At 49.5% G+C, this 27,513-nt stretch overlaps 2 protein-coding genes across 4 annotated transcripts in view; one reads left to right on the top strand and one right to left on the bottom strand.

Moving 5' to 3' along the window:
- Prmt7 (protein arginine methyltransferase 7) overlaps positions 1-12,006 on the top strand; it is a 48,436-nt gene extending 36,430 nt beyond the window's left edge. For both annotated transcript variants that reach the window (XM_021632353.2, XM_060392033.1), the window contains exons 10-18: positions 220-355; positions 1,586-1,669; positions 2,103-2,150; positions 3,485-3,574; positions 7,021-7,182; positions 8,286-8,360; positions 10,590-10,750; positions 11,482-11,578; positions 11,788-12,006. In XM_021632353.2, the coding sequence (XP_021488028.1) occupies positions 220-355; positions 1,586-1,669; positions 2,103-2,150; positions 3,485-3,574; positions 7,021-7,182; positions 8,286-8,360; positions 10,590-10,750; positions 11,482-11,578; positions 11,788-11,958 (1,024 nt within the window). In that variant the 3' untranslated portion in view covers positions 11,959-12,006. The remainder of the gene's footprint in view (positions 1-219; positions 356-1,585; positions 1,670-2,102; positions 2,151-3,484; positions 3,575-7,020; positions 7,183-8,285; positions 8,361-10,589; positions 10,751-11,481; positions 11,579-11,787) is intronic.
- Positions 12,007-12,871: 865 nt separating this feature from the next.
- The window catches only part of Smpd3 (sphingomyelin phosphodiesterase 3), an 82,833-nt gene continuing 68,191 nt past the window's right edge, over positions 12,872-27,513 (bottom strand). For both annotated transcript variants that reach the window (XM_021632374.2, XM_060392034.1), the window contains exons 2-8: positions 24,351-25,873; positions 20,057-20,132; positions 19,801-19,956; positions 17,953-18,042; positions 17,717-17,780; positions 15,942-16,104; positions 12,872-15,683 (exon numbers count right to left, since the gene is read on the bottom strand). In XM_021632374.2, coding sequence (XP_021488049.1) covers positions 15,582-15,683; positions 15,942-16,104; positions 17,717-17,780; positions 17,953-18,042; positions 19,801-19,956; positions 20,057-20,132; positions 24,351-25,667 — 1,968 coding nt within the window. In that variant the 5' untranslated portion in view covers positions 25,668-25,873 and the 3' untranslated portion in view covers positions 12,872-15,581. The remainder of the gene's footprint in view (positions 15,684-15,941; positions 16,105-17,716; positions 17,781-17,952; positions 18,043-19,800; positions 19,957-20,056; positions 20,133-24,350; positions 25,874-27,513) is intronic.

The raw sequence follows: 27,513 nt of genomic DNA, 5'->3' as shown, positions 1-27,513 counted from the left end.
ATTCTTGTGTAAGTTCTGTTCAAAACAAATATATGAAAAGTGTGGATTCATAGGGTCCTGTAACTCCTAATGTGCTGGTGTCCAGACTCATCAAGACTGTTCTAGAGACCTGTGCATGTATCTTCTGGGCCCTTCTCATCCTTGTGCTGTGCCCTCTTGGTCTCTGGTTTCCAGTGCAGAGTATTTATCACTTGTTTGGCTTTTCATCTCCCTGCTCAGCCCTGATGAGAATGAGAGCATCTCCGAAGTGCGACCCGTGTGTGATTGTCAGGCTCACTTGCTCTGGAACCGGCCTCGGTTTGGAGAGATCAATGATCAGGACAGAACTGATCAGTATGCCCAGGCCCTGAGGACTGTAAGTCTCTCTCTCTCTCTCTGTGCTCGAGTCACTGTTATGCTTATGGTTTGCTCTTACAGTTGTTTTAGCTGTCCTCGTCAGTGGAATATCCCACTGGCTCCACCTAGAGTAGACAGTAGAGAGCCTGAGAGCTTGTCCTTGTTCTCTGCTCTGTGAGAGGTCCACTGGGTGTTCTCTGTTCCCATAAGAGCTCTCCTGGGAGCCTTTCCCCAGCCCACAGTTGTTCTGCTGGATACCTTTACCTCTGTGATCACCAGCAACTGGTGTGGGTAATTCCCACCTTTAGCTACTCCTCTCCTGTTTTCATCTGTTGTCCATAATAAAATTCCCTAATATGTAAATCTGACCATGGAGCTCTCTGACTTAGAGCTCAGTCCCGGGCCCTGAGGTAGGGTTTAGAAGGAGTCTTCTGGACCGCTTGGAATTGCACACATAAATGTCTGCACATGCTTGTATTTTGAGGTGGGAGAAGACTCTTGGCTGCCATTAATTCTTCATTGGATCTGTGACCCATAAAGGCACCCCCTACCCTGGGAGAGCCACTGGAAGGGCACATACACCCAGGCGGGGAATAACTCTGTCACCGTAGACTAGAAGGTCTGTTCAGGTCTTCTGGCAGGGTTGTGGATGGTCCGCCCTAGCAGTGGGCCCTTGTGGGAAGAGGGAGAGAAGGAGGGAGGGCAATGGCTGGTTACTGTGTGTGCTGAGGAGGCGGACGTGACAATGTAGAGGCCAAGAGAATTTAACTTGGCATTGAGGAAGATGGGATGAGAGCTGATGTATTCAGATTTTGGAATGAGAGCTGATGTATTCAGAAATATGTTGGGTCAGTTAAGGGCATGTGTTATTCTTCCCAAAGACCCAGATTTGATTCCTAGTACCCAGTTCTAAGGTATCTGATGCCCCTTTCTGGTCTCAGTGGCTTACAAATCCATTGAAGGCAAAACACCCATACACATGAAATAAAACATTAGGAGCTGGCTGTGGTACCGCACGCCTGTAATCCCAGCACTCAGGGAGGCAGAGGCAGGTGGATTGCTGTGAGTTTGAGGCCAGCCTGGTCTATAAAGTGAATCCAGAACAGGCTACACAGAGAAACCCTGTCTCGGGGGGAGCTTAAAAAAAATGAAGTGAGTGGAGTTGAGGAGAGGGAAGCATGTCTGTTAGCTTGTCAGGAGGAAGCACCTAGCTGAGGTTACCTTTGCTGGTCCTGCTCTTTTCCTGCAGGTTCTAAAGCCAGGTAGCATCTGCCTTTGTGTCAGCGATGGCAGTCTGCTCTCCGTGCTGGCCCATCACCTCGGGGCAGAGCAGGTACTGGGGCATGTCTTTCTATTGGCTCTGTAAAGGTCATTTTTCTCATTTCAGTTTTTTTTTTTTTTAATTTGTTTTTCTTTTCTATTTTGTTGTTTTTCACTTTTTTAAAGGTTGGCTGATATTAGGGCATGGTCCAGGTATGGGATTCTGTGATCAAAGCCCTTTGCAGATGTAGCTTTTGTGGGTGGAATGGGCTTGGTTTGGGGGTTGAGGAAATTTACTGTTTCCATATGTGGTCAGGAGCCAAGTAATGGCTACTCCTGCCAGGTAGCTACAGCATAGGGTTCCGAGTTGGCTATCTTTTTAACTGAATACCCAGCATAGTTGCTGTCCCAAGGAAGTAGGAAGGCCAGGCCACTGTTTCAGTACCCTCTTGATATGTTTTCTTCTTGAGTGTCTGCTCTAAGTTCATCTTCTGTGTTCTCTTCAGGTGTTTACAGTTGAGAGTTCGGTCGCTTCCTATAGACTGATGAAAAGGGTAAGTGACAGTTGTTACTGAATTCATGAAGGGATTGTTGGACCTGCCTTCCTGAGTCTGGGATGGGTGACTTTGCAATAGTATCACAACCAGGAACTGGTAGAAATAGTCCTGCTTCATGGCTCTAGCTCGCAGGCGTTTTGGCTCTGGGGCAGACATCCAGTTAGTAGGATTTTTTTGCACGTTTGGTTGGTTGATTTTGAGATGGGGTCTCACTATGTAACCTTGGTAGTCTGTAACTCATTGTGTAAACCAGGCTGTGTAAATCTCAAGTTCACAGAGGTCTACCTCTGCTTCCCAAGTGCTGGGACTAAAGTTGTGCACCACTATGACAGGCTTCTGGCATCCAATCAGAAGCAAATGTTTGCACTCTGCTTTTGGTTTTTGTAGTTGAAGGAGTTTTGTTGTATTAGGTCATTAATATTTACTATTGATATATCTTTTGGTAAAGCTTGCTGTTAATCCTAAACAGCTGTATAACCAAATTGCCGCACAGAGACTGGGTTTATTTAATTAACCTAGAACACAATGCTGGGCAATAATTACTCCCTCTTAAACCTCCAAGCCCTCATAGTTTCTAACATTTAGATTTTACCCATTATACTTGCTTTTTGTGAAATCTTACGTCTGGTTCATTCTCCACGTCATTCCAAGATCTGTTCTCCAGCCCTGCTCTCCTAGCTCCCCGCCTCCCACTCTTTTCCTGTCCTCTGGCTCCTCCCCTCTCCCCACCTACTCCTTCTGTATTGCTCAACCTTGTGGCTGCTTGTTTTATTTTGGATGTTTACACAAAGTTGAGACAGGTGATGCTTAGAATAAGTATCACAGTGCAATATCCAGATTAAAACCAGAGAATGGGGGAGGGAGAAATCAGCATTTGAATGAACAAGGGTAAGGTGTATACATTTCAAAAGAACATTAAACCAACAGAGTTTAGTCTTTTCTCATTTCACATAAGACTAAGAAACTGTGTAAATAGACCTGAGTGATTTGTTCCTTGAGTAACCTACCCCACCAAAGCCTCACGACCAAGAATAGGTCCTGCCTGATGTCATTTGCTCATGACCTCTTCCATGGTCTGTAGGAGGTCCCCAAAGAGATGTTTTCATGAGCAGATGAAGTGGTACCCTAGAACCATTTGGCCAGAAAACTCAGCAGAGAAGATAACTTTGAAAGATATTAGTTTTTAACTTTCTGTGATGCTACGGATTGATCCAGGCCTCAAGCACACCAGGCAAACTCTCTACCATGGAGCTATACTTCTGCCTGATAGTTGTTTTTCTGTGGCCCAAAATGATATGTGAGTAGAAACAGCTATATTCTTTCTTTCAAAGATCTTCAAGGTTAACCACTTGGAAGATAAGATTAGTATCATCAATAAACGGCCTGAGTTGCTTACATCTGCAGACCTGGAGGGTAAGAAGGTAAGGAATGGGTTACTGGGGCTGTTTGGGGACAGAGTAGCACAAAGGTAGCCTAAGGTACACCTTGTCATCTTGGCTAAATGCTGTGTGATGTCCCTCATTCAGCTTGGTCAGTCCAAACCTCACCACTATGAGGATGGGTGAGGGTTTGTATAAAGGCCCAGTGAGCATAGAACTGGGCTCCTGTGCCTCTCAGATGAGAGCAAAATAATTTGTTGGGGTTAGGGAACGTGTGTACCACTCTCTTCTTTCCTCCTTCACAGTAAGTCCTCTTGAAAGGATTCTTCTGCGCAGATTGTTTTCAGCCTTCAAAGCTGCTCACCAGGAACCTGGGGCTATTAAACACCAGCTCCCTGCAGGCTTTTTTTGCTTTGAGACAGGGTGGTTTTTTTAGGCTAGGTTGACATTGATCTCACAGATATCTGCCTACCTCTTCCTCCTGAATGCTGGGAGTAAAAGCATGTACCACCATGGCTTGCTGGGTTTAACTCCATAAGAAGCCACTGAAGGCTGGAGAGATGGCTCAGTAGTTGAGAGCACTGGGTGCTTTTCTAGAGGACCTGCTTCAATTCCCAGCACCTACATGGCAGTTTACACCTGGCTGTAACTCCAGTTCCATCTTCTGACGTTCTCAAATAGACACATGCCAAAAAAACACCAGTGTACATACAATAAAAATAAATTGTTGTTATAAAAACAAAACAGAACCAAAAAACCCAAAACCCAAACATTCAGTTTTACCAAAAAGACTCAGGAAGCCAGATGCTGGAATGAAAGCATTCTAGCTCAGAAAGGTAGAGAAAGCACCCAGTTGATCTTCCTACTCAGCCAGCATCTTAGAAGGAAAAAAACCCTTCTTCTCCATGCTGTCTTCAAATACCCTGGAACTCAGTGTCCCTTCTTCCTGTGTTTTCTTCTGTCAGTTGGTTGCATGCTCCGCCTTTTGACGTGTGGTTGGCTCTTGCTTACAGAAAGCTTTTAGATTTAAGGTGCATGCTAGGGCTGAACCACACCACAACTAGAAACAGGTTTTTCCAGTTCACAATGGGATCAAATATCCTGCAACAATAATATAAAGAGAAAAGATGCAGTGGCCACTGAAATGTTCATAGTTGCTGGGTTGTACCTCTCCACCAGTATGGGAAGATTAATTTTGTGGCTTTCTCTCCTTTTTAATATAGCCATTTTAGTGGGAATGCATTGGCATATCATTGTAGTTCTACTTTGTATTCTCCTGATAGCTAATGTTATTGAACACCTTTTCATGTACTCATTAGTAAGTCTTACTTGAATGTCTGTTTAAGCCTCTTGACTGTTTTCCCTCATGCCTTTTAAATGACAGCTTGAGATGTTATCCATATAGCATACAATTCACTCATTAAAGTGTATGGATAAGTGATTTATAAAGTATGTTTTGTAAAGTATGCAGCTATCACTAGGTCAAATGTAGTGCATTTTTATTACCCTAGAAGACACTGTCTTTCTGTTGGTGCTCACACTCATGTGCTCCCAAGCCTTAGGATACCACTAGTTTACTGTCTATCTGTGTGGGTTTGCCTATTCTGGACAAATCAGACATATGAAATCACATAACATTATGGTCCGTAATATGTGGACTTTTAACTTGTAATATACATTTTACTTGTAACTTACATTAACATTTTCCTTTTTTTTTTCAAATATTTATTTATTTATACAGTATTTTGCCTGCTTGCTAGAGGAGGGCAGCAGATCTCATTATAGATGATTATGAGCCACCATGTGGTTGCTGAGAATTGAACTTCAGAACCTTTGGAAGAGCAGCCAGTGCTCTTAATCTCTGAGCCATCCCTCCAGGCCCCCCCTTTTTTCTTCTGAAAGGTTTTATTTATTTTATGTTTGTGTGCTCTATCTTCATATGTGCCTGCAGGCCAGAAGAGGGCATCAGATTCCAATATAGATGGTTGTAAACCACCATGTGGTTGCTGGGAATTGAACTCAGGCCCTCTGGAAGAGCAGACAGTGCTCTTAACCTCTGAGCCATCTCTCCAGCCCTACATTTAACATATTTTCAAGGATCATGCACATTACTGCCTAAGTCAGCTCTTCATTGTTTTTGTTGTTGAATATACTCCATTGTGTGGCTGAACCACATTTTGTTTTCTCATTTGCCACTTGGTGGGCGTTTGAGCTGTTGGCACTTCTTGAACAGTGCTACTTTTTGAACAGTGCTACTTCGAACATCTAAGTACTGCTTATCTCCTCCTCTTCCTCACTCTTTCTCTGTTGATTCTTGATGAGGGTTTAGAACATAGTTAAAGTTATAAGTCATTTCTGTGGTGTTCTGGCCAGACTCCAGGTTCCTGTTGGGTAGAAATGATGACATTATTAAAAGAAGGCATCTCTGTGGTGTTCCTGACGTTGAGGATAGGAGTGGAGGTCGACCCTGAAACTCTGACATCTGTTGTATCTGTTGCATGTCCTTTTGTTCCCATCCGTTGAGGCCTTGGAAGGTCTCCTCAGACTGCCCCAGCTTTCCTGACCTGCACATTAGCCTGAATGCTGTAGTGTTCTCTTAGAGTACCTCCATCGCCATCTCCACCTTTAGGGTTCTTCCTGCACGCTTCATGATCCTCAGAAGGATAGTGTTTGTTTGTTTGTTTGTTTAAGGTTTATTTGTTTATTAGTTTATTATACAATATTTTGCCTGTATATGTGTTTGCAGGCCAGAAGAAGGCACCAGATCACATTATAGATGGTTATGAACCACCATGTGGTTGCTGGGAATTGAACTCAGGACCTTTGGAAGAACAGTCAGTGCTCTTAACCTCTGAGCTATCTTTCCAGCCCCAGAAGGATCTTTTGAATCCCTGGATAAAGCTTTTAGGAACATATCTTGCCTTTAAGGCAAGTTGAGCCACCTTGGCTCTTTGGCCATTTGGATCCTAGCTGGTCTGGCCTCCCCTTTACTGGCCTGCCCTCCTCATCCTTTTCTGGCAAATGTCTAGAAGGCCTTGCTTTCACTTACACCCTTGCTTAGGCTCTGCCCACCTGTCTGGCTTCTGACTCCTAGTCATCCATCTGTTTGTTATTCCACAAATGTTGACTGAAAGTAGTCTTCCAGGGACTATGCTGCCAGTGTCCACATTTGCTTGAGTGCAGTGCAGGTGATGTGTTTATCTGGTAGTGGTGCAGCTTTGTTTGGTTTGGCAGAAGCCATTCTGGAAGCCCTTTCTGAAGCCTCTGCATGTACCTATTTCCTGCTTCTTTCACATGCAGACCGCTCCTTCCCTTGTTTGTATTGCCCTTCAGTCTGCAGTCCTTTGTGTATTCAGGGACATGCTCATCGCTGACTGAGTAAACAAGTGTATGAATGAAGACTTGGTACATGTTCCTGTGAAGTTGCTGAGCTGCCCTTCATGTGTTAGCTTCATTCCTGACATTGGTTTTTCTTATCTGGTTACCAGGTCTCCCTCCTCCTGGGTGAACCCTTCTTCACTACCAGCCTGCTGCCTTGGCACAACCTATACTTCTGGTACGTCCGTACCTCTGTGGACCAGCACCTGGCACCTGGAGCTGTGGTGATGCCCCAGGCTGCCTCACTGCATGCCATGATCGTGGAGTTCAGGGTAGGCCATCTGGAACTTTACAGAACACCAAAGCAACAGGAGGGTGGGGAAGTGTGCACTTCAGAGTCCTGGAGTGCAGATGGAAGTGCTTGGGCCCGGCTGACAGGCTGTTCTTTTCTGCATCAGTGGCTATGGGACGGAATAGAGGAAGGCTACGTTTCTAAAAACCAGTCATTTTATTTGACATATAAAATGAAAATGACTGTGTGTTGTCATTTTACAATTGTGGCTTATCAGAATAATTAAAAACATGAATTAAATGTTTCAGGCGGCATGCTGTGCAGCTTGCTGTACGCTTGCAGAGAACGGAGGCCGCGCTTGTTAGAGCGGTCCGAGAGTGGGACCTCTTCTTTTTATGCAAGAAGGAATTGAAAAGCTTCATTTTAATTCTCTCATCAAAGCAGAACCACAGTAGTCACCAAGTCATTTTGGGAGAGGCGTTTTTTATTAAAAGGGTTTTGAAGTGCTTTGAACCTGAGGTGGAGAGTGAAGCACATTTGATATTTCTTTGATGAGAGCGGCTGTCTGTTGGTAGCCTTATGGCTCCAACACTTAATTTCTGGGCATTTTTCTGTGTTACTTACCTGACAGAATTTCAGTATGGATTGTTGCTCTTATGACTGAAGAGTATAGAAAAGGATGCTTATTCCCAGGCCTAAGAAGCAGGGACAGAGGGACTGGCCAGAGTGTGCTTTGGGGACTTCTCCTGTCCTTTTATACTATGGCCCCAGAGGGCTGCTTACAGAATCTCAGCGTAGTAGTTCTGGTTGATCATCTCTGTGGTGTTCAGTCAGTTTACATAGTCTTCACCCACTCTGTTACAGCCACCCTGGCTCTTCACTGTCTTTGTAGATTTTTCCTTGTTGGGGAATGGGGGTATCTGTGTCTGAGATATAGGAACAGTGAGCTGCGTGGGTGGTTCTGAGTCAGTGCTAGCCTAGAACTATTGTGAAGCTTCAAATTCACAGAGATCACCTGTGTGCCTCCCAAGCACTGGGATTAAAGTTTTGTGTCACCTTGATGAGCGTCCCTCCTGACCCATACTCATGTCGCCACTTTTTGTGGCCCAAGTGTTTAACTTAGGGACCATTCTTCCTTCATAGGATCTGTGGCGGGTCCGGATGCCTTGTGGTGACTGTGAAGGTTTTGACGTGCACATCATGGATGATATGATTAAGGTAATCAGGGCTAGCTAGACCATCTGCCTGTAATACCATTGGAGCTGAGATGAGAGGGTTAAAAGTTCAACCCAGGATACTTAGTAAGACTGCCTCAAAATTTAAAAATATTAAAGACAAAACACACAAAAAACCCAAAGGGCTGGAGAGATGGCTAAGCAGTTAAGAGCTCTGGTTAGTCTTCCAGAGGACTGGTGGTAGGTTCCCAGCACCCACATGGCAGCTCACAATCATCTCTAACTCTAGTTCAAGGGCGTGTGATGTCCTCTTCTAGCCTCCGTGGGTAACAGACATGCAGATAGTAAGCAGGCATGCGTGTAGACAAAACACCCATACACCTAAAATAACATTTAAAAAACAAAACCAAAAGCCATGTGGTAGAGGGCAAGGGTACTAAGAATGTAGTTTGGTGGTAACTTACCTGTTCAGCATTGGTGTAGCCTGAGGTTTAGTCTGCAGCATCACTGAAAACATAGGCGATAGGCAGGCATACAGCTCATCCATCCTGCCTAGCCTTTCCACACAGCCGCACACCTCTGGCAGGGGCCTGGTGTGGGCGGCACAAATAGTGTGACTGGAGAGAGCTTCTGTTTTGGACAGTGAGGCCAGTGCTCCCATTCTGTTTGACCCACCATGGGGTTTACCCCAAGAACCATCACGTGGTACTAGCCTCGTGCACAGTCCCGTGTTCTGACGTCTAAATTGGAAGCACCAATTAGGACCTGGATGTCGCTGGATGTACATATTTCATATTTCTCTATGTACATATGGGTTGTGCTTTTTTTTTTTTTTTTTTTTTTTTTTTTTAGTAAGCCCCATGGGTGTTTTCCATTTGTATCTTGCCTTCTCTACGGTAGACCACTGGCTAACTGTGCTCTCAGACATCTGTGTTGAGATACTCACTGCTCTGGGTCCCGCAGTCATATCTGACCACTCTTCAGGCTTGGTGTTAGCCTCCTCTCGCTCTGCTGTCCTCCAAGGTGTCATATCTCTGGTCTCCCTCAATCCTTTTTCCTGACCCTGTATAACTGGTATTGCCAGTCTATTGCCTGGCTAATGGGTCCATTTCTCCTGAGTGGAGAGCAGGCTCAGTGGTTCGTGCAAGAACTGCGCTTTCAGAGTCCCCAAACTCAGTTCCCAGCATCCATGTTGGATGGCTCCCAACTGCCTGTAACTCCAGCTCTAGAGGAATCCGACACCTCTGGCCTCTGTGGGCACCCACACACAGGTATGAGTGCCCCACCCCCCGATTTAAACTATTAAAAATAAATCTTGAAGATTGCTTCAAGGTAGGGTGGTCCCTGGCTTTAATCCAGTGGGAGGTAGGAGGCAGGAAGATCTCTGTGAGTTCAAGTTTAGCCTGGTATCTATAGTGAGTTCCAAGACAGTCAGAGCTGAATAAAGAGACTGTCTCGAAGGAAGGAAAAGAAGGAAAGAAGAAAAGGAGGTGTTCCTCAGTGCTGCAGCCTTCCACTCATCTGGACCTGGCTGCCAGTTGTGCCTCCCCTTGCAGTGCTGCCCCATCAGGGTTCCAGGGAGTCTCCAGTTCTGCCAGCTTTGTCAGAGCCTCTGCTCTGTGGCCGCCTACCTCTTCCACCCCAGTCTTCCTGTACATGGTGTCCAAGGAAATGCTCATCTTACAAGGCCCATCCTCCTGCAGACGAGGATCACACCCAACCCCTTGGAGTTCTCTCTGCCACCACCACCTCGCCTTCCTGCTTGGCTCTTTTCTAGGCTCTATTCTCAATCTTTGGGCCTCCAGTTACTGCCTAATGTCACCTCTGGGCAGCATCCCTGTCCTGCTTCTGCCCAAACAGCCTCTTCTTGAATAGGTGCTAGTGCTTTTCCTGGACACTGAACTTGCTTCTTTACATGTCCATCTCCCAAAGCTTCTGAGCTCCGTATCAGGATGGTGTCATGGTAGCAGGTAGCATCAGTGAGAAGGGAGTGCATGCCCCTGACCCAGCAGTCATTTGGTCCTCAGAATAGGTCAAGAGTATGCATTGCCATCCCTGTTTGTAAAGGAAGCTGAGGTTTGGGGAGGCAAAGTGGCCTAATCCCCTAATGGATGACAGGGGAGTAACTGGCTGTGATGACCAGGCACCCAGTGTTAAATGACAGCATGCTGCTCCATGTAACTGCAGTTTCCAAGGAGGATTGGGCCATGGAAATGTGGGTGTCCCTGGCTGGCTGCAGTTCATCTCTACAGATCCATATTCTCTTCTCTAGCGCTCCCTGGATTTCCGAGAGAGCAGGGAGGCAGAACCCCACCCATTGTGGGAGTACCCCTGTCGCAGCCTCTCCGAACCTCAGCAGATCCTGACCTTTGATTTTCAGCAGCCCATCCCCCAGCAGCCTGTGTGTGCCAAAGGCTCCATGGAGCTGAGAAGGTAAGTGGAAGCTACAGGAGTTGTAGGGGAGGACAGTAGGGGCATTTATCAGCCACACAGTTGTGAAGGACAGCCAGCCTAGAGACTCTTAATCCTTGGCTCAGGATATGTCTTTCCATCTCACCCATCTTTTGCATTGTGGAGGGTCCCACAGTGTCTGGGCATGTGCAGGTGAAGGAGAACTGAGTGGACCTTGCTTACCTCCCCACCTGCAGCTCCTTGTTGTGTCAAGCTGCAGACAAACATGAGTTTGGTTACTATGGTTACCCACTCACTGGCCCATTTTCCTGAACTCTCTTGGGAGTTAAAGCAGGTCAGGATTGGTGAGGGAGGGATGCTTGCTGCAAGGTGTGGGAGAGACCCTACCCAGCTCCAGCTCCCTTCACAGTAGAGTGTTGTCTCCTACCTAAGGGAGCAAAGTGTCCAAATCTCAGAGCTTTTTGCACCAGGGACAAGCACCAAGGACAGGGTAGGTGCCACTGCCCAGGGACTCTTCATTGCCAGCCCCTAGGAACAGCCATGCTCAGAGGTTTCTGTGCTCAGGCTGTGAGGAGTGTGTGGTTGGGAGCTGTGGCTGCTCTGGCTCTGTCGAGTATTTACCGTTGTGTAAGGAGCACATAAACTCCTGACTAGAAGGCATGGGAAAGGTTGAGGCTTCAGGACAGCAGAAGGGTGTGCTAGTTGGACTCCTCCATGTCTGTGTGACAGTTGGGCTCTGTATTCCCTCCCAGACCGGGGAAGAGCCATGGGGCTGTCCTTTGGATGGAATATCAGCTGACTCCAGACAGCACAGTCAGCACCGGCCTCATGAACCCTGCAGAAGACAAGGTAGTACCGTGGGCACCAGGCCCAGAGTATGTATCTGCTCTAGAGCCACTCGTTCCCTCTTGTGCTCTGAATAGCCCTGTTCTGTGCCCTTCAGGGCAGATAACTCTCAGATACCCCAGGCTACTTCCCATTGTTAGTTACCTGGGCTGGGAAGGTGGTCTGGGTGGGTGCCAGGGACCCTTTGCATCTTTTTGCTGCTCGTCCTGCAGGGGAACTGCTGCTGGAACCCCCACTGCAAGCAAGCTGTGTACTTCCTCAGCCCCACACTGGATTCCACACTGCCTCTGGATGGCCCTCAGTCAGTCAGCTATGCTGTAGAGTTTCACCCCCTCACTGGAGACATCACCATGGCATTTAGGCTTGCAGACACCTTGAACTGATCATCTATTGTTGAGAAATAAAATGGCTAACAGGCTGCAGAGTCTGAATGGCTTGTGGCTCAGTGGGGAAGGAAAGCCAAGGAACTTACTCCTTGCATACACCTACTTGGCATCTGCACAGCATCAGCGTGGCAGGCAATATAGACTGGTGACCAGTGGAAGAGTTCTGAATCCACCAGGGATAATGGTTTGTGATTCTGAGAAGGCTCTGGCACAATAATGCTTCCTGTTCTACCTGGAGAAGAACTGAGGAATAACCTTCATTAGCACAAATGCAGGACTGCCCACTTAGCTGGAACCTACTTGGCCTGTCTGCTTTCAAGGAATTTCTAGGTCTCTGCTTAAGAGAATGGCATTCCAGGGAGCTCCATGGGGCTTTGTGTCTCTGGAAAGGTCTGGGTCAGGAGGACTAGGCTTTGCCTGCTAAGGAGCTGTACCAAGCCACATTCATAAACATTTGGTTATCTGTCCTCAGTGCACACCAGCAGCTTGCCTGGTAAGCCTTAAGTCCTGGACACCAGGCTGCTGCTTACAGGCCAGGGAAGAGGTCATCCTCGAGCAGTTCCCCGTGGGAAGCCACTGGAAAGAGAACTAGCAGAGTAGCCTTTTCCTGTCTGTCTCTGAAGGCCCTTGCTGTGATGGCCTATCCTTGCTGAAGCAGAAAGTGCAGATTCCCAGGTTGGCCACAGCCTTGTCCCACCTCTTCTCACCTATACTCCTGCTAACGACCTGTCAGTTCTAAAATGATTTGGGAGGGACTCCATAGTAGAGCCCAGATGGCCCAGGCCCCGGCATTTCAGGTAGACGTGGGCTATGTGTTTATTCTCCAAACTCCGTAGGCTGGGGTCAGAGCTGGAAATGAACAGGCCCGTTCCAGTTTTATCATGGAAATAATACAGAATGAGAACACCAGTCTTGAGCCTCACAGTTTTATTTTCTCCTCATTTTCCATCCTCCTTTCAAGCACCATAAAGGAGAAATCCACCTCTTTTCAACTTTTTTTTTTTTTTTTTTTTTTTTAAATCAGCCATACAGATTGTTTTTCTTCTAGGGAAGAATCGTCTGGATATATGTTTGATAATGTTTTACCAAAACCTTAGGTGTCTTACCATATAAAACCCCTAATGTCCCATGAGGATACAATACAGAAAAAAAAAAAATACAGAAATTAAAAAAGTGTCTTCTTTTTCTTTTAAAACAGTATTTCTAAATCTGAGCAAGTTAATACAATAGTTAAAAAGCATCAAGGTTAATATTTATACTTAAAACTCCAGGTGGTTTTGGACAAATAAAGATGAGCAAATGGTCCTTCCTAAGCTAATGCACTTATCTAGCAATTCCCTTGAGGGGTCCCAGGCAGCAGAGCCATGGTTAGGATTCAGGTGATCCTGTGATTGCCCCGTGTAGGCCTCAGATTTCACAGAATCTGGAATCCTGGCAATGCTGCTGCTTTAGAAGCTGAAATAGAAAGGCCTGGCAGTACACAAGCCTGAGTCCACAGGCAAACCACAATGACATGTGTGGCAGATGGTCATGGGCTCAGTGCTGAGACGTGTGGGGGAGCTGGAAGGCAGGCGTCCCTCCTCTGGACTCCAGTACCTGACTCTGTAGAGGTGACCTTGTAATCACAGAAGAGAACAGAGGCACAGGGCAGTACGACTTGCCCAAGGCCACCCTGGGAGTTGGGAAGGAGAGAAGGATGTGGCTCTGACTCCAAACGTGTTACCCTAACCCAGGTTTAGGGATCCTGGCTTTGGCCTCATCTACTCTCCTTGTGCACAGTGCCATTGGTTTAAGGATTGGGCCTGCCCAGTGGTACCCTGCATCAACAGAATCCTGTTTGTTTTCAGGAATAGGGAGCCTTCATTCCACGAGGCCTTCCTAGATTCCTGGGAGGTCAGGCCCTGACAGGAGAGGGGCAAGCAGAGCACCCAGCAAGGCTGCCCCTCGCTCTAGACACTGGCGCATGGGAAGGGCTCTCTTGGCCAAGAGGTTTAGCCAGACCAGTATCACCAGCATTACACGCCAAGCTGCCGTGCTCCGAAGGCTCGCCACCCAGCACAGGGCCAGGCATCTTGTTGGATGTGTGCCCCTCTTGATTCTTCTTGCTACTTAGTGGGTGACAAGGCACAGCTTTAGGGCCCCAGCATTTTAGAGGTCCCAACAGCAGGGCCCTGATGCTTCCTCCATCCTCACCAGGCAGAGTTGGCCTTGAGCTAGGCTGGATACAAGATCAGAGCACTCTGAAGAAACCAGCAGGGCTGCCAAATTGGAGCTCAACTGCCTGAGACGGACATCTTCCCTTTGGAGTCAGGGGTCAGCCTCTGCTCTGTGAAGGTAGGTCAGCAGAGTCAGTGCTGTCTTGGGCACCTGAGCAGGACAAGGTGGAGAACAGTGGGCTTCTAGCAGTCTTACTGTGCTGAGCTTGGGGCTGGCTCTGGCCACAGTGGCTTTTGGGTGGAGTCTGGAATCAGCCTTGCTATAGACAAGCAGTGGCTGTTGGCTGGCCACCTGAGCATTGCACTGGTGAAGAAGCCACTTTCTACATCTTGGCTTCCTGCTGCTGCTTCCGGGGGAACCCTCCTAGACATGGCATTGGCTGGGGTAGCTATTAAGGAAGGGTAGGCCTGGGAGGTGAGAGCTGCAGCCTGACTTGGGGGCAGGCAAGAGGTTCCTGAGCTTAAGTCCTCAGGAAAAGATTGAACCCAAGGGGCCCATAGAAGAGGACATGTTGGATACAAGAGAAGCTAAAAACTGTCATTTTCAAAATCAGAACCCTCCCCCCTTTATGTTCTGAGTCCCCTGCGTGTACAAAAGTGATGCCCTCTTGGATTTCCTGTTACGGCCCCACAGCCAGTGTCAGTCTACAGGAGATGCTGGGGTGGCCAGAGCCAGCTGGACCCTGCTTTGTGGGCTGGGAAAGAGCAAAGTTCTACCCAGTGACTTACAGACCCTAAGTAGAGAGTGATTTTGTTTAACGTTTTCTTTTTGAAATGTAATCGCCCTTGAATGCAAGACCCTGGGAAGAGCCCTGGGCTGGCAGGTAAGGACAGCCTTCATGTCCCCACCAAGCTGGAGGCGGAGAGCCGGCAGCTGTGCCCAGGAAGTGCTTCTTTGGCTGGTTCTGATTGTGTTTGGAGTTTGGCCTTAGGTGAGGCCCGAGCAAGGGGTCTGGGTGCTACAGTCTGGCACATGGCATGCGGGCAGCGTGCATGCGAGGGTGCAGGCATGCGAGACAACATTGGCAGCAGACAAAAGTAATGAACCCTGGACAGAGCTTGAGAAGAGATACAAAGAGTACATAAACCCGGTCCTCATACTAACCCTCGGGTTACAAACTATGTTGTGCTGTGTATTTCTGTAGAAAATTGTGATTGGAAAGAATGGCACTGGTTAGGCAGCCAGGGGCTCCCAGGCTGGCCTGAGACCTCTGTTCTCAGAGATGGCCCAGAGGCACAGAGCAGCCTGGCTTCCAGGCTCACAGGGGACTGACGGGCTCTTCCCTGTCCCCTGCCCTCCTTCCCCTAGCACTAGGTGCTCAATGGAGGGGACACAGCCTATGGCCTGCAGCTTGAAGGGCTGGCAGAGGCCCCACTGCTTGAGATGCCGGTGGCATGGCTGGCCTACGCCTCCTCTTCCCCTGCAGATACCATCAGCCGCATGGCCACAGGGAGGTGGTCGGTCAGGCCGGACAGCTGGGTGATAAAACTGAATTCTTCCACCTCCTAGTTTGGGGAAAAGGGGTAGAAAAACATTCTGATTAGATCCAGGGAGAGGGTGATCTATAAAGGGGAGTTGTAGGGTAAGGAATGACAGCCTGGGTGGGAGGCTCCAGATGTGGGGCCAAGTGGGTCAGGGTTTTTACAGAGTGCATCCAGAGAGTTTCCGGCTGTGAAAATGATGGCTTTCATTTTAAAGGAGCACAGGCTGGGGGCTGGATTCAAAGTACTATACACAGCTGCAGGGCCCAGCCTCAGACTCACAGCCTTCCAGTCAGGGCACAGCCCCTCCTCGGCGTGCAGCATGTAGTCAATGCGACGGCCGTTGCCCTTCAGCAGGTCCTTCCGCCCCTTCTGCCCAGCCCCTGGGCTCTTGCTGGCGGGGAAGGCCAGATATTCCCTGCGACCTTCCTCGCTCTCCAAGACCCTGTCAGGCAGAAAGGAAACCAGCTGAAGTGCCAGCCTTGGCCTGTGCTGCCGCACTCTCCACAATGTAAGAGGGGGAAAGGGAGACCAAACCTCTGGGTTTAAGATCTAACCCTAACCCTGTCTTGTGACTCCACAAAGGATCTGGCCAGAGGGAAGTGTTCCTGATGAGCTGAGGCCCTCAACATCCATCACAGGATGCCTCTACCTGGGGTTAGCCAGTTCCCACTTCCTTTCTATACTCTGACACTGTCATTCATTCCTGGCTTGTGGCCATGTTGGGAACACCACTCGTCTGACCTTTCTTCTCTTTTGAGCCAATAGGAGCTTGTTTGAGCCTCAGTGACCTTTTTTTTTTTTCTGGGAGCTCCATGACTATTTAGGATTGGCAGGGACTAATCTTAAATAGGGAAGCAGGAGAGGACTCCATGGATGGTCTCAGCTGCTTTATGGGTCTGTCCTTAAGCGGTGATGTGGCCCAGTTGTCGCCAAACCTCCGAGTGCCATCTTCTTTGTAAGATGAGTGGTTGCTGTGGCCCCTGAGTTGGGAGAATGGGCTGTTGTCCCATTTCTCAGAGCCAGGACACTCATGGGGTACCTACATGCCCAGCACAGTTCCTTCCAGCCTTCTCCCTTAGAGCCCGAGCAGCTATGGGAGAACTGAGGACCCCCGTAGGCCACCCCTTCCCTGTTACCAAGAGTAAGTTCAGGTCACGAGCTGGCATGTGAGACACTGGCCAGGCCTCCAGGTGGTTAACACTGGGTAGATTTAAGTGCCCAGAGAGACCAGGCTAGTAAACATGGCTTTCTACAGGTTTTTATCAGCCTTAACATAAATACACTAATGACATTCAGAGCATTGTTAATGGCTCAAAGATATAATCCATTACTGTCTTTTGCTTTTATAATTAATTCTAGCATCAATGAGTTACTGATAGTCATTTTTTTTAATCATCATCTCATGAAAAGATAATTTTCTCAGCATAGGATGATGTTTCAAATTTAGTCTATAATCTAATTAATTGGCTTGAATTAGCTGCAGGGAGCCATGGCAGTGGCTGGCTGCAGTCTCAGGCTGTGCATTATAAACCCACTCTGCTACTGGCCTTTTCCCTGGAACGCCTTACTGCATTCCAGGATGAAGCTGGCCAGGTAGAACTGCCTTTCAAGACAGTCAGTGTGTGTGCTCTCCGCTCATGTTTATCTCTCTAGTTGGTGGGTAGAAGCCACAGGGCTCCTTCTCTACACACCTCTCATCCAGCAGCTCTCTGTGGCTTGGCCCTCCCTTGACCTGATCCTTGAAATTCTGGCTCCTTTTTCTATATGAGGCATGTTCAACAGGAGCCTTTTTCATTGAGTCTAGAGCTTGACTGCTGGCTTAGGATCTGTCCCTTCCAGACTCCATGGGCCTCTGAGATTTCTAAAGTATGAGGGTGATGACAGCCTCCACCCAGCTGTCCCCTCTCCTGTGTAAGGGCTTCCTGATAAACAAAAGCCCTTAGGGCTTGAGTAAGCTGGCCCTCCTAGAACCTGCCCTGTATCCATCTCTCTACAACCTCGGGGCTGGTTAGGATCCGGGGTCACTGCCAGAGTGTAGTAGTTTGGGCACTTACTTTTGAAGATTGTCAGGGGTACACACATCCTCATCATAGAGACCATTTATGTCCAGCAGGGTACCTGGGGACAAAGGTGGAGAGTGGTGACTGAAGCAGGGTTCAGCTTCAAGGGTGACCTCCATGGAGGGAGACACCAGGACTTTGGGGGCTTCCAAACAGCTGCCATGAGCATGTCCCCTTCATTAGGGATCAGGATTGGTGGTCTCTTCTTGGAAGCCCCACCCCCTGCTTACCAATGGCCCAGGGCTTCTCCTCCCCAGGCCCCAGGCGGCAGGGGTCCTTGTAGCGAGTAAACAGTGAGTGCTGCTGCTCCAGTTTGTCATCTGTGGGAGGAATGGAGAGAATGCTATGTGGCAGTCGCCTGGCCTGGGGCACCTATGTCCCCTGGTTCCTTCCAGTTACTCCTATCGTGTGCTACTAGTTTCCTGTCTCTTAGGTAACCACTCTGGGTTTATGGTTCTTTCAATGGTCCCATGGTTCAAACTGTGGCTCATCTGTCACTGGTTCTCCATGTTCTCAGGATGTGGCCCAACACACACCCTGATCTGTGTTCTAAGCCTCCCTAGATTCCATGGCAAACTGTTGGTAGGAAATGGATAATGCTGCAGCCAGGACCCAGATCTGGACACCTGGCCCTTGGGGAGGAATGGATATAACATGGCTCAGAGAACCATGTGTCCTGACAACTCACTGGACTAGGAAAGGCTTCCTTTGACTCCCCAGGCCAGAAGGAAGGCCACTGGATTAGGGTCTCCTGAGAAAGCCTCTTTTTGCATGTGTTGTGCCAAGAGTGTCATGAGCAGAACAGAGAGACCTGTGCTGGGGCAAGAGTTAGTGTGTTGGGTCTGACAGCCTTGCTGCATAGGAAAATCACTCTGTGCTTGTGATTTGTGACGTGTGTTCTGTGGTAGAGACTGCAGTCTCCTTGCCCACCCTGGAGTTGCCAATGTTGTCAAGAGATGCCTTCCTAGCCATGAAAGGTTGTAATGGCTCTTACCTGCTTCCTCCAGATAAGGCTCTATCCTGGACTCCAGGTAAGACCCTGAGGTTTCCTGTTCTAAGGTAAGGCCTGAACTCACAGCTTCCAAGTTCTACCCTATCCATAGGCTCCTTAGGGAGCAGGAGTATCAGAACCACAAGGCTTCCAGGCCAAGGAAGTCTCGAAGCTACTCTTACTGCAAAGGAGGTCTTTGTAAGAGCAGATTTAAACCAGTTAAAACATCATGATTGACTTTAGTCTTCTGGCCTAAAAGGTTTGTTTGCTGTTTGTTTCTTGGAATAAGAATGTATGTATCCCTGGCTGGCCTAGAAATCACTGTGTAGGCCAGGCTGGTCTCAAACTTGCAGCAATCCAACTGACTCTGCCTCCACAGTTCTGAGACTGTTGGCATAGGCTACCATACCTAGCATAGCCCAATAGTTTAAGCCAGTAGTTTTTTTTTTTTAATTTAAAATATTTATGAGTGTGCGTATGTTCATGTATGTAGTGTGAGTATGTGTGTGAAGTATGTGCGTAAGTGTGGGGAGGTCATGTGCCACAGCAAGCATGGGAGGTCACAAAACCGCTTTTGTGCAGATCATCAGGTTGGTGCTTTTGCCTGCCGAGCCAGCTTTTAAATCTTTTTGATCTGTTTTATTTTATGCATATTCTTGTTTTGCCTGCTTGTATGTCTGTGCACCACTGTGTCTGCAGAGGCCAAAAGAGTACACTGGATCTCCTGAAACTGGAGTTGCAGACAGTTGTGAATCACCATGTGGTGACGGGCATTGAACTTGGTCCTCTGCAAGAACAGCCTGTGCTCTTAACCGAGGAGCCATCTTCCTGGCCCAGTTTAAGCCAGTGTTACTGGAAGATTCTCCCTTGTCCAGTTTTTAGGGCTCTCTAGCCAGAGGCCTCTGCTCTTTTGGCAGTGTGTGGACTTCAGTGTGGGGCAGATACAGCAGTCTTGCTAACTTCCTCACATCCACTCATGAGGACCTGAAAGTTTCTCAGACTACCTAGCTGTAGTCTGTACCTGTGCCTGGAGATAGACAATGTTCTCCTGGAGCCTCAGACCTGAGAGGGAAGAGTGTGGTCTCACCAGAAGAGCAGTTATCAAAGTTCAGATCTCCACAGATGATGTCGAACACCACCAGCTCCTCGGGGTTGGCTGTGCTGGACGAGGAGGTAGATTTTCGGAAATCAGCCAGCCAGTCCTGAAGCAAGTCCAGCTGTTCACACCGGATGGCACTGTCCTCTGCAGACAGGACAGAGACCAGACTGTGACACTTGGCCTGGATCCCAGCCAGGGCCCAGGTATTGAACCCATCCCCAGAAAACCCCAGGCTGTGACCTACCTGGTGGGGCATGCAGGTGTGTGCAGGCGATGTACCCAACAATTCTTTGGTCCTGAGGTGTGCTTCCTACCTGCACCTGGGGGAAGGCAGGGTGTCAGCACTGCTGCCAGCCAGTCACTGTTGCTCCAGGCCGCATTCAGAGCCCTTGGCTCAAGCCCTCACCCTTCTGCTCTTTGCCAGGCTCCTGACTAGACTTTGGCTATGGCCCAGGTGGAGACAGGGAATGCCCTGCTCCTAGAAGTGTCTGGCTGATTATAGAAGTAGGTGTGTAAAGAAAACATCAGCTGGCCAGGCAGCGGTTGCAAACGTCTTTAATCCCACCGCTTGGGAGGCAGTGGCAGGTGGATCTCTGTGAATTGAGGCCAGCCTGGTCTGTCGAGTTCCAGGACAGCCAGGGCTTAGTCTACCGAGAAACTGATACTCAACACAACCCCTCCACCCCCAAAAATAAAAAGAAGAAACCATCAGCCTACAGTGTCACACGATTATCAGCAGTCTGTGTAAGGAGTACAGTCTATGTAAGGGGGTACATTCACAAGCCACAGGCAAGTTTCTCCCCGGTCCCTTGGCATCTCCAGGTGACTGGAGTATCCACCTACACAACTTTCAGGGGTTTTTGTTTTGTTCTGAGACAGAATCTTGGTATGTAGCCCTGATTAGCCTGGAAACTGTTACATAAATCAGGATGAACTCAAACTTACAGCAATCCTCCTGCCTCTGGTTTTCATGTGTTAGGATCACAGGTATGTGCCACTGTGCCCAGTCTAACCTTCAGTCTTTTTAATATTTGTTTGTCACTATCATCAGCTGTGAGTGTGTGTTTGGTGTGTGTGGTGTGTGAGTGTGCGTGGGGGGGTGTCCACAGAAGGCAGAATTAATAGGACTTCTACCTCTGGTCCTTCCGATAAGCAGCACGTGCTCTGATTCCCACCTTCGTTCTTCTTTTAGTCTTTTGTTGACTCTCACGCAGTGACTCTTTCCTTCCTCCTTTGACCACACTCTCCGCCTGACCTCCCATTGTCTCTCCTACTTGAAATCAAAGCTAGTACCCACTGGAGGGGCCTTGGGCACTGCAAGCTTTCTGCTAGTCCTTCTTTGTCCCATCTGGCTTTGTGGTCTGTTGTTTCATGAATTTTTGGGGACATGGTGTCCTGCAGTCACTCAGTCTTAGACTAGAGTTCTAGCCTGTGTCCCCTGGGTCTAAACCCTGGGCATGGGCTGGACTCAGGATGAGGCCAATCCTCCTCCTCCTTCCACAGTGGCCACTTTCATGCCCTCTGCTAACCTACCCCCCCACACACACACCCCTTCGTTACTAGGGCAGAGTTACATTGGGTGGGCCTGACTCAGCAAGCAGGTGACTCAGGCCAACTCTAATTCTGGCTTCATAAAAATGGGGATCTTAATTGTATATCCCAAAGACAACTCAGCTGCCGCCTTATGTGTAACCTAGCACAAGAATGAGCCCCTGTCAGTGCTGTAGCTCTGGAAAACAGGCCACACATCCCCCATTCCCCCCCTAATCCCCACCACCTGAGGCCTCTCCCAGGTCCCCTTGTCACTAGCTGCTGGAGGCCGCCTGAGTCCTTCACCTGCATACTCCTCAGGGACCGTTGTGGGCACCTGTCCTCAGAGGTCTCTATCAGTAGCACACCTTCCTATGTGAACACCAGCTGCCCTCCTCACACCTCGTTAATCCATTCCAGTTGGATTTCCTGTGTTGATGAGCCCTCAGAGCCAGGCACTTCCAGGGAGGCAGACCACAGAAACCAAGCCCGTGTTCTTTCCTTCCTCTACTGAAACTGAGTGGGTCTCCTTCCCTGTCTTTCTCACCTCTGTCCCCCAGATTTCTGAAACTTTACCTTCCTCCCCCAGCATGCATGCCAGTCTTCCTTAGTGCATTTGGGTCAGTGTCTGGCTATTTGATAACAGGCTCTTGTCCATATACCAGACCCAGACTGCAACCATCTCACACCCCTGCTCTGGAAATTAGCCCTGTAAAACCATGGACCACTGGTACATTTTATTATAAAAGCACATTTTTAAGAATGTGGTGCTCAGGGGGCTACAGCTGGATACAAAGTGAATAAACTATAATTAATAAAAATAAAATTAAAATTAAAAAAAGAATGTGGTGCTCAAGAAGGCGCATGACACAGCTGCCCATGTGTTCCGTAGGTGACAGGTTTCTCCCACTGTGTCTTCAGCTATGGACATATCAGCTTAGCACTTCCTCACACACTCAGTGTGTACCATTTCATAGATGGGCTCACAGCACTCAGATGGGCACATAAGACCTGTTGGCCTCCGCACACTGCTCTTTGCTTCTTTCTAGCTGCTGGTGTCTTTGTCAAGACAGCCACCCACTTTTTAGATTCTGCCTTAGTATCACTTGCCCTGTGCCAAGTTCTGGACAGGATAAAGGCATCACTGCCAGCCCTGCAGCCAAGAAAAACACACCTCGGGGGAGGACACCACAGTAGCAAGGTCATAGTTGCCTCACATACCCTGCCTCCTAACAGGTATGTGATCTCTACAGCATCCACTTTATTAGCTGCTGGGACTTAGTGATTCCCACCTCGTGTCCTCAGGGCCTACAGAGTCGTGTGTGTTTCTCTTACAAAAACAATCAATCACACTGAGAGGCTGTGGCCTTTGGTCCCGTTGGCACAGAATGTTGATAAAGAAAGTGCTCAGGATTAGCTGTGCTGAGCTGAGGCCAAAGGGAAGCCAGCCCCTTCCCTCTTCCCTCATCCCTTGAAGAAAGGGATGCCCGTTTCTTCAAAGGATCTATGGAATAAACTGGGAGACCAGGAACCAGTGAATGAGGTGATTGGGGAGGGGCTGCTGGCTGCATCCTCCCAGTGTCCACAGCTCCTCTCCAGGTGGGCCTGACCCTCTTCTGTGGTGAGACAGTCATATCCTAGTCCAACAGGGTCCAGCTCTGCTCTCAAAGGCAGCATCTGGTCAGACGAGGATCCAAAAAAGGGGTCCACAAAAGGTGAAGGGCTTGTGCTTGGCAAGACTAAGACTACAAGAGCATGGGATGTGGAGGACCCTCCGGGTGGGTCAGTAAGTATGAGCCGAGGAACAAGGTCGACAGTAGAGGACCCCAACAAGTAAAGAGAGTTTGCCACATGGCTTACCCCAACCTTCGGCTATGAGAAAACGTGTCAAGGTGTTGAAAGATGTTGCAAACCAAGTTTGATAGGAAAAACAAAAAGTTTTGGAATGGCATGGACCAACATATCTGCCTACTAGTTTGAAACCCTTGAGGTAAAGGGAGACAAAAAGAACATTAATGAGAGAGCCACAGAGGAGAAGCTGTCCCATGAAGACAGTTGTTGCCCTTAGAACCATTTCAGGGTACCAAGTGAGTGCCTGCTTGGCTCAGGGGAGTCAGTGTACCCTTACTCCCAGCAGGCGCTGGCTCAGCATTTTCCTGCACAGGCTGGGCTCAGTTACTTAAGACTAGAACTGCTCTGGGGCTAGACAGGGAGCCTACTGAGCAACCTCTCAGTCAAGTCTCACCTTTAAAGGGAAGAGCCACGGGCAGAAGAGCTGCTGCCCCTGGGGCAGAAAGCCCCATCTGCACCAAATGGCCAAATGATGTTTCAGAAAATTCTAGATTCACTAACAGTGGCTTTTAGATAGAGAACAAAAAGTCAACACAGTATTTCAGGCTCTGTGGAAGATAATGACCAAATTACCATGGTCTAAAACCTCCAACTGCATCCAAATTAGCAGAAATAATTATGATTCACTTTAATTAGTGACTATGGATATGAAGCCAAGGGCTGGTGGGCAGAGAGCCTGGCATGGCAGCTGCTGATAACTGGAAGGGTGGCTGTCCTGGCCAGTGAGGCTTGAGGTCTCAGTGGCTAGTGTGGTCTTTATGCTGGCCTGCATTCATGTTCTACTCTGGTCTCTGCCATGTGTGGAGATGGGGTCTGTTTCCTCTTGCATCCCTTATTACAGCCATCATCATCACCATGGTTACCACATGCAGGACAAGAGACTCTGAACCTCATCTGGGCCTTAACGCATGGGTCACTCCCACTCTACTTTACAGATAAATGTGACTCAGATCACTCAGCCTGAGCTCATGTGTTTCTGGACTTAGGCTAGGGTCCCTGAGTTCGTTCCATGAAAAGCTTTGTCTTGCTCCCAATTCATCCCATCAAGGGGGTGAGGATCCCCAGAGAATAAAGGCTAGCAGGGGCTGTGGCCCACTTTGTCACGTGGCTAGGGGACCGCCGGTGTGTAGCCCTCAGGCAGAGCCGAGGGTGCCTACCTTGAGAAACAGAGCTCCTTTAGAGGCCAGGGCATCGAAGCTGCACCCATTAGGGTAACAGTGATAGGCCACGTCCATGACGGGGTAGCGGCTGGCAAAGAGGAGGCCGCTGTTGAGACACTTGAAATTGCAGCAGCCGTGGCAGCCGTAGACCCCGACGTCGTACAGAATGTACTCGAAGTAGCCGTGCAGCTGCTCTTTCAACTTGGCAGCCGCGCGCTTGTCGAACACCTCCTGCAGGCACAGGAAGTCCAGATTGGCCGGGAAAAAGGCCGAGACCTCGTGGTCGAAGGCTTCGTCAGGGTGCCGCCTCCTGCGGGCCGCCGCCTTCTTTACCACTGAGGTCTTATACAGGAGCTTGTTGTTGCCACCCGGCTCTCCGCTGCCACCGCTATCTTGCCCTGCCCGTGCCTTCACCAGGGACTCCCGAGAGGCCGAGGGGCTTCCCAGGCTCCCAGAATCCCCATCCCGCTGATTGTGGTTGGGCGTCTGGCCCTTTGAGGCCCCACCAGCCCCGTTCCTGGCTTGGTTCCCAGCAGCAGGGTCATCAGCTTCCGGTGGCCGGCCTCCTTCCTCACCACCGATTCGCACAATGCAGCTGTCCTCAAGGTTTCCATCAGCCTGGTCCCCAGAGGCTGGGCCATTGGCTGCCTCATCACCGGGGTGACGCCCGCCATCCCCCTTGTATTCCACAGAGGCTGTCCTCTTAATGCTCCCAGGGACAGCTCTGGCTCCGTCACTGCCCTGTGGCGACACCAGGCTGCTGAAGCTGGCTGCACTGATGGAAGTGTTGGTGGGAGAATCAATGTAGATTTTGATCTGAGGCCGAGCAGCCCCGTTGCGGATTCTCTGCCCAATCTCTTTGGCCCGGGCTTGGGTGTTGAAAACATTATTGAGCCTTGCGAGTGAGTCAGGGAGGAGGCAGACATTGGCTGTGGCAAAGCAAAAGCTTTTGCCAGCCCCCGTGCCCTTCCATTCACTGAGCAGGGCTGCCCCGCCAGCTGGGCTCTTGTCCTCTAGCCGGGAGTAGGAGTAGGGCCGGCGGGCAGACTGCAGTGGAGACCAGAAGATGAACCCAAGAAAGGCAAAAGGCAACGCGGCCACAAGCAGAGCCAGGTAGACCGGCGTGAAGAGCACAGTGCAGAGCAGCTGTAGGCAGCAAGGGTCGTCTGCCCTCTGGCGCTTCTCATAGGTGGTGGGTATGAAGGAGGCCACCAACCGGTCCACCAGCCAGTAACATGGGAAGATGAGAGCCCAGGACACAGCGTGGAGGGCGGACAGACAGCTATTAGGAAAGGGGGTCGTGTACAAAACCATTGCAGCTCCCTGGGCGCCGCAGCCGGCCCTACTACATGGTGTCTGTGGCACTGCAGCGCTTTCCCAGGCAGGGGCAGGCAGGCTGGGGCGGCGGAGGGCAGATCACGGGGCGAGATGTCACTCTGGGTGATTAGTGGCAAGTGTTCCAAAGACAGACATGGTTCACCTCAAGGGGCCATGCTAGGACATCAAAGCTTGTTGAGAACCTGCAGAAAAGAGAAAGGGGGGCCCTTATTGAATTAGGCTGTCCCAAAAACCAGGGAATCAGCTTCACAGGGAGTGTTTGGGGGCCAGAAGAACGCCCCAGCACATTCCACTGGCCTATCTATCTTTATTTTCTTGGAGTCAACAGCTTAGTAGATGATCGTCTTGATTCTGTAACTTAATTGCTTAAAAACAGCCCATGTTTTCAGAAGGGCCTAGCCTTTTGGGGACAAAGAGGTATGTTAGGATTTGAGAGCGTACCTGGATTGACATCAGCTAGAAGCAAGTGAAGCCTTGGGAAGCCAGGGGTGTGTCTCAAATGGGCGGGCAGTGACCTTGGTTGGAGGACCTGCAAATATGTTCGCCTTTTATCTAGTGCCAAGGCCAAGAAAGACAAAAGGGGCCAAAAGTTTACAGGGCAGAGGGCAGTGTGGCTGGCTGGACAAAAGAGCAAGGAAGCCTCATCTGCATGCAGCCTGCTCTGGCCATGGTCCAGCTCCCTAAGCAGCAGAGTGAGCTCTAGGTTCTACCACACAGTGCCCTGGCAGAAGTCCAGGCAGCAGGGACCCAGGTACGGTCACCTCGTCCCCAGCCCAGGCTGTAGTGCTAGAGTCACGCTAGTTTTCAGAGCAGGCCTGGCCACTCCAGAGTAGGGTGGCAGGTAGGTACGCTGACTGTGCTGCTTTTGAGTCAGTAAAGACAGAGAGTCTTGTGTTTTCCCATCCTCCAAGGACCCACACTGCTCATTCTGAGAGGAAAATCCTGGATGTTTGATCTGTGTTTTGGTTACCCGGACAGCCAAGTAAGTTCAATGTGATCTACACCACTTCTGCCCCTGACACCTCAGCAGGTCTGGATCCAGGCTGCCATCATTCATCCTGGCCCCACATCCTCTCCTCCCTCCGAGACCTTGGTCACCTAAGCTAGAGACCTAAATATCATGTACACCACCCTCCCTCTGTCCCCCTGTCCCAAGTGTTCCTCTGTCCTTGATGAAACTTCTTAGTATGGGCTGAGAACAACGTCACAGTTTAGCAGCTTTGTCAGCTGCCATCCTCTTCACGCAGTGGTTGGAGGGACACTTCCTCAGCTGGCCTGCAGCCTACGCCTGTCACCCTACTACGCTTTTCTACTTTGCTTTTCTCCTACTCACTCTGATAGTGATTCCAGGACCTAACCCTGAGGCTCTCCCACAGCCCTGCTTTTTGGTCCCTCACCTCCACAGCTCCACTTAGATATTAGCTTTCTAGGGAGGACTCTGCATGTCCTTGCCCAGGGGGCAGGGGTACTCCCACTGGGGGCATTTGGCCCACAGAATGGTAGCCTCCAGTCTGTGTTATGTGTACTTTGGGATATGCCTACTTCCCCAGCAGATGAGGAGATTCAAGAGGGAAGGGGCTACCCAGCTGCTGCCAGACCCCCTTCACCTGCTCATGGCTGTGGCCTGCAACGTTCTTCTTGATTCCTGCCACCCCCTCTGTACCCTTCAGGGCTCAGCTGAGTTGTCTCTTCAAAGGAGTCTTCCTTCACACCATCCAAGGCATTCTGTGACCACAGCCCTTCCCCACACCTGGCAATCACCTGGCCTGGAGCGGGAGCTATATCTAGGATCCCCTCCAGCATACATGCCATGAAGACCAGG

Source organism: Meriones unguiculatus, chromosome 10, assembly GCF_030254825.1.
Source record: "Meriones unguiculatus strain TT.TT164.6M chromosome 10, Bangor_MerUng_6.1, whole genome shotgun sequence".
NCBI classification, from domain to species: domain Eukaryota; kingdom Metazoa; phylum Chordata; class Mammalia; order Rodentia; family Muridae; genus Meriones; species Meriones unguiculatus.
The sequence above is the reverse complement of the archived record's forward strand: the minus strand, read 5'-3'. Positions and strand labels throughout refer to the sequence as shown.